At 35.5% G+C, this 6,000-nt stretch overlaps 1 protein-coding gene across 6 annotated transcripts in view; it reads left to right on the forward strand.

Annotated features, from left to right (window-relative positions):
• The window catches only part of MATCAP2 (microtubule associated tyrosine carboxypeptidase 2), a 54,548-nt gene extending 50,420 nt beyond the window's left edge, over positions 1-4,128 (forward strand). For 5 of the 6 annotated variants that reach the window (XM_081284674.1, XM_081284679.1, XM_081284676.1 and 2 more), the window contains one exon: positions 1,250-4,128. In XM_081284674.1, coding sequence (XP_081140800.1) covers positions 1,250-1,408 — 159 coding nt within the window. In that variant the 3' untranslated portion in view covers positions 1,409-4,128. The remainder of the gene's footprint in view (positions 1-1,249) is intronic. The other variant, XM_081284675.1, reaches the window with a different exon arrangement.
• Positions 4,129-6,000: the final 1,872 nt, after the last annotated feature.

Raw genomic sequence — 6,000 nt, forward strand, 5'->3', positions numbered from 1 at the left:
GGTGTATAAATACTAAGTAATTTTTAATAAAAATGAAAACATTAAAATACTAATGAAGTACAGATACAATATGAACATGATTTCTTTATTAAAAAGTCTTCCTACTGAATCTGGAAAAACATTGATCATAAGACAGTATTTTGCCGGGAATAGTGGCATATGCCTGTACTATGAGTTGGGAGGCTGTGGCAGGAGAATTACAAATTGAAGGTTAGCCTCAGTAACTTAGCAAGGTCCTGTTTCAAAATAAAAATTAAAAAGGCTGGGGATGGGGCTCAAGCCGTAATGTGCCCGCCTGGCTTGCGCGGGGCGCTGGATTCGATCCTCAGCACCACATAAAAAAAAATAAAGATGTTGTGAAACTGAAAAATAAATATTAAAAAATTCTCTCTCTCTCTCCTCTCTCTCTCTCTCTCTCTCTCTCTCTCTCTCTCTCTCTCTAAAAAGAAAAAAAAAGGCTGGGGATGTAGCTCAATAGGTTCATCCCCCCAGTATTGTTAAAAAAAAAACATAGTATTTAAAATTAATCATGTTTTGAAATTTAAAGATAAACAGATAATTTATAGAACTTAAAAGTTTCACCACTAACCCTGACATAAATATCCATTAAAAATTTTTGCTTTTTATTTAGAAGAGATTCAATTTTTTAAAAAAATTTAAATTCAAAATAAAGGAAACTAGAACACAAATCACAATGTTTCCCAAATTAAATATAAAGAAATAAGAATTCAATATATAATTGTATTGATTCTTCTAATAACTATTCTGTTCTTTTATTTAAATTTAGGAGATTTGTTTCTTTCATACATATATAAGGCTTAGTTTCTTAATTTTATTTTATATCTTTAGTTGTTGATGGACATAATTTTATTTTTTATTTATTATGTGGTGCTGAGGATCAAACCCAGTACCTCACACATGCTAGACAATCGCTCTACCACTAAGCCACAACCCAAGCTCCAAGTTATCAAATTTTTGGACAAACTGATTTAGGCCCAAAATAGAATGTTAAATCAAATATTGACTGACTTTCAGTCTTCTTTTAATATGATTGTGGTATGAGGGGGCAGACAAATATATTTTTATTTAACATAGTAAAGAAAAGTAAGCCACTGATTCTTGGTATTTTGCAGCTATTAAAGTAATATGACAAATGATTATATATTTCTATTTAAGACTTCAGGAAAAAATTCATCTTCAAAACGTAACTTATAGTTAGTTGTGTTTTAACATTGCCCCTTTATTTCAGGTTTCTTATGAAGATGTGGATCGTTTAAAAGGATTGGCAGTTACTGAAAACATGAGGGTCCCTCACTTCCTGCAAGACTATGACCGGTATATGGAACACTTAGAGAAGATCATGGAAGTGAATGAACTGACTGACAGAGAACTGAAAGACCTCATATAGTAATTAGCATTCTTGCAAACATAGTTCAGCTATACCTCCATATATATTACCAATTAGGTGCAGTTAGCACCAACAGATTTATAAAAGAAGAATGAGTTTTTACTTGAGTTTTCTGAAGAATAGTCTTCAGAATTTGGCTGAATTTTTAAGTTAAACAAACCTTAAATTATTTCCCCAAAATGTTTCTATAGGCTTCAGAGGAAAGTTAACTCTTATTTTCATCTGAATCTCACCAGAGTCAAATGAAAATACTACTGCTGAGTGTTTTTGGAGACTGTTGGTTGAATCAAGTAATAAACTGAGCACTGAGGCTAGCTCCAACTGGAGAGAGGTGAATTTCAGGCAGTGTCATGCTGACTCCAAGGTCATATTATTCTCCTTTGAAAAATTAGTTTGTGACACTCTAGAAGGCTAACTATATCTAAGATTTCTTGTTTCTCCTGTATGTTAAGTAATGTTAAATGGAGGGGAGAAAACAATTTGAAAAGTTTTCATTAAGTCCTTTATTAATTTCATGCACTATTGTTTTATCTTCTCAGTTTATAAGAACTAAATTGAGTCTTTTTTGGTGGTGGCAATGGGGATTGGACCCAGGATCTCACACATGCTCAATACATATATGCTTTGCCACTGAGCTACACCTCCAGGTGCCCCTCCTCTGAGAATTGCCTTTTTTTTTTAAATCTAGTTATATCTCTTGATTAGACTCTGTTTTCATTTCATGAAATATTGTGCCCCTTTAAATATTTAGCAAAGTTTTAAGGTCTTTCTCTCTGCATAATTTTATATAAATAATTAATAAAAGCTCCAGAGTTGTTTGTCTATACAAATCAAAATAGTTGGAGAAGGGAAAAGCCACTTACCTTTTTTGGAATATGTAACAAGGAAGAGACAGATAGACTAAGCTGTTTGTAAACTTGACCATGCTCTGAAAAATGAAATTTCTAGGCATTCTTATCTGATGAACCAGACCTGTGATATTGGCTCAATATAAAAATCTTAGCAAAAATCAATATTTTATGTCAAATCAGTATCAATCAATATTAAAATCTTTGATTTCATCAACCAATAATAACATAGTTTGAATTTAAAAATGGGAGTTCTTATTTGCTATATTTCTCCTGCTATTGGCTTATATATTTAACTTTGTAATTGATCCGTTTCAGTATATATTAGTGTGTGTGTGTGTGTGTGTGTGTGAGTGTGTGTGTGTGTATGTGTGTATACACATACGTATACACACTTGGTTTCAAATGGTTCTTCATACAACTTATTGTAATGAATAGAAATAATGTTGCCATAAATACCCCAATCAATATTGATACTGTGATTTCTACCAAAAGCTGTCTGAGAGTTTATTTTTACCTCAGTTTAGGATAAAATATGGTGCTAATAGTAGTAGATATATACTGCAAAGCCTGGTCCACATTCATGCTGGAAAATGATTTTAGGAAATTTTTCACAGGGTAGGTTATGTGATTTCTCTCTTCCATATATCTTGGAAGGGCTTGTCTGAAAGAAGAATGTTACAGCAAACAGGATATATGTAGCTGGTGCCTGGGGCTTCTTGCAAAGCCATGCATTTCACCTTTGGCAGGAGAGGGCGAGACCCTTTGGAGCATTGAAAGCCCCCCTCCCCAGCTTCATGCCATGCTAGCTGCCAGATATCCTGCACATCCGTTCAACAGGCTTGCAGCACTGGCAGCAGAGTGTGCCAACTCCTATCAGACACTGGGAATTTACTCTTAACACCTCAAGCGTTTGTCTCCTTGTTAACAGAGTCGTGTGTACTTTCAGCTTTGTGTAGTGTTTTCTGACTTCATCTGAAAATGTATTGAGGGTGTTTGTGAAACAATATAAGTACAGACAGAAATGGCAATATTTATGACCCGTGATTTAAGCCCAAATGCTTGTAAATTCAACATTGCAGGCACTGCTGATCTTACAGTTTAAATACAAAGGAAACTGTAGCAGCCTTAATTTCCCATTGGAAGGATAACATGCAGGGCTTCTAGTCCCTGGATTTTAAAGTAGGTGGATAGTCTCTGATTTGAAAAGGAACTGCTTTCTTGCCTTATTGCTTTGGAATAGAGATGAAAACATGAGCATTCTGCAGACAAAAATGACCTTAAATCACAGTGATTAAAAAAGTTTTAAGTTAGCAGTGAACCAAAAGTAGTTTGAAATTAGCAGAGATAGTTGAAGAACATTAAGCTTTAAAAGTTGAGATTGAAGATTAAATAAACCTTTATTAATTCTCTTTCTTGAAGTAGAGGGAAGGTCAGTTTTGCTCCCTAAAACAAAAGTTTTACTCAACAGAAAATTATCAACAGTACTTGGTTAAAGATTGCATTAATTTTAATTGTAATAGTTATTTGCTATAGGCTATTGATAATTAAGATTTCATTAGTTTTATCTACTATAATTCTGACATATAGTTGGATCAAATACAAATTTTGATAAACTGTTACATTTTAACACCAGTTGGATTTAAAGTAAAATTAAGGTTTGCAAACAAATCCATAGTCCTCATTTCTTTATATTTTCACTTTTGTAAAAGTGCTTAAAATTTGTATTGTTTGTTTTGTATATCTTTGGGCATTTTGTGTCTATCTATAGTAAAAAGAGGTAGCACTGAAGTCCTCAAATGAAGTATATGGATATGTATGCATGTACACTTCTGTTCTTTGAAAATCTAATTATATTTTTTATTGTGGCAATTCTTGTTTTTTTTTTTATTGTGTGATAATTATTGAAAAAAGACGTCAGTAAATCTTGTTTTCTAGAAGATGTTTTTCCTTACAAAGAAATATTATGTTTGCCACAGCCCACCTTTCCCCTGATTAGTCCAGTTTATATAGGGGGTGTATAGAGAAGGGAAAAGGGGGAGAGGGACAATTTTTTCAAGTTACTACCCTGTTCCTTTGGTAGAGTTTTATGCAGAACCTGTTGAGGAGTAGGATCTGTGCAGAGTGCCAGAGAACCTCTGGTGAAGAAGACAAGACACAGTCCAGTGAGGAAGAGGACAGAAGCAGGTTACAGCACAGCCAGGCCTGTACGCAAAAAGTGCTACCAAAAGAATGTATGCTATAGGCAGTAAGCCTACTCCTGCAATTGAAGCAGAGAGAAAGATCACTTGAAAAGTGGTAATTGTTCACAGTATTTTATTACTGTTCTTTGCAAGGCTTGTATGGAAGCCTGATCTGCTTTAGTCTAGAGGAAGGAGTGGAGTAGACCATGAAAGCAGCATCAGAAGTCTGATGGGGCCAGGGTAGAACTCAGTGGCAGAGTATTGCCTAGCATGTGCAAGGCCCTCAGTTCCATCCGCAGTACTACAAAAAAGAAACAAACCAACCCCGGATGCCCAGAGGAGCCAGCACCTTATCCTTAAGATGAGCACCATGGAGAAGAGTGCAGAAGCCCTCACCCATCAACGGAAAATGACTAGTCTTTGAATTCGAAAAGCCTTGTCAGCGGGCTCTAGGTATTAAAGGAATTAATGCCTCAGCACTGGCGCCAGGATGTTATAATACCAATGCTTTTTAGCTCTTTGTGGAAGAGCCTTAAGAATAGGTGGGATTTTAGTGGACAATAGTTTCAAGAGATTGTGGTACTCTGGAGAAATTTTTTCCCCCCAACTTGGGGATGAGATAAACTTTAAAAATTTCTGCCATCATATACATACAACAAAATTAAAATATTAATTATCTAAGGTGAAACATCTCAAATTTGGGTGAACCAGGTATTTGGCTCTCTTGACATTTTAAAATACCTCTATCAGGGATGGGAATGTAGCTTAGCAGTAAAGGGCTTGCTTAGCATCTGCATGGCCTTGGATTCGATCCCCAGAATCACAAGAAAGCACTTCCATCATATTTAGAGTACTTTTCTAATTAATTACTGCCATATCTCCAATAAAATTAAACAGCTTGGATCCTATAAGTAAACCCACCCAGCCTGGAGGACTTTGAGTCTGAGCACTAGCAAAAAGTTCTTCAATGCATTTTTGAGTGCCACTCCACAGCTCTCCACTAGAGGGACCACTAGCTAGTTTCTTTCTCCCTTCTCTTCCCACTCTTCCTTCTGGGATTTTATTTATCTTTGGCTGGAGGTCTCTGTACATGTTTGATCTTGCTAGTTGACCCTTGTAGCTAAATCTCAACCTATATATGACTTCAAGCAAAAATAACTGTTGAGTGGAAGATTTGTATGTCACTGTAAGGAACTCAAGAATGAGTCTCCTGTGCCCCTATTCCAAAATCTGGTTTCTCCACTGTCCATCTAAAATTCACACTGACAAGTTGGTCATAAAATTCCTTGAGATGTTTTGGGCTGAAAAACAGTACACATACCCTGTATAATTACTGTTTAGTCTTAAGAAATATCTTCAATAACACTCCAGGATATATGGTTTGGAATTCAGATCCTATTTATGTTACCGCCACAATTACATATCTCAATAAAACCAGTTCTTCCCTTTCAGAGAAATGACAGAGAAGGAGATACTGGGGGAAGTCATCAGATCCTCTGGCTAAAGCTAGATATCTGCTCAACACCTAAGAATGTCCCACAAACTATAAAGTCCCTGTTTC

This window comes from Spermophilus citellus (assembly GCF_964194105.1).
Source record: "Spermophilus citellus genome assembly, chromosome: 3".
In the NCBI taxonomy this organism is placed as follows: domain Eukaryota; kingdom Metazoa; phylum Chordata; class Mammalia; order Rodentia; family Sciuridae; genus Spermophilus; species Spermophilus citellus.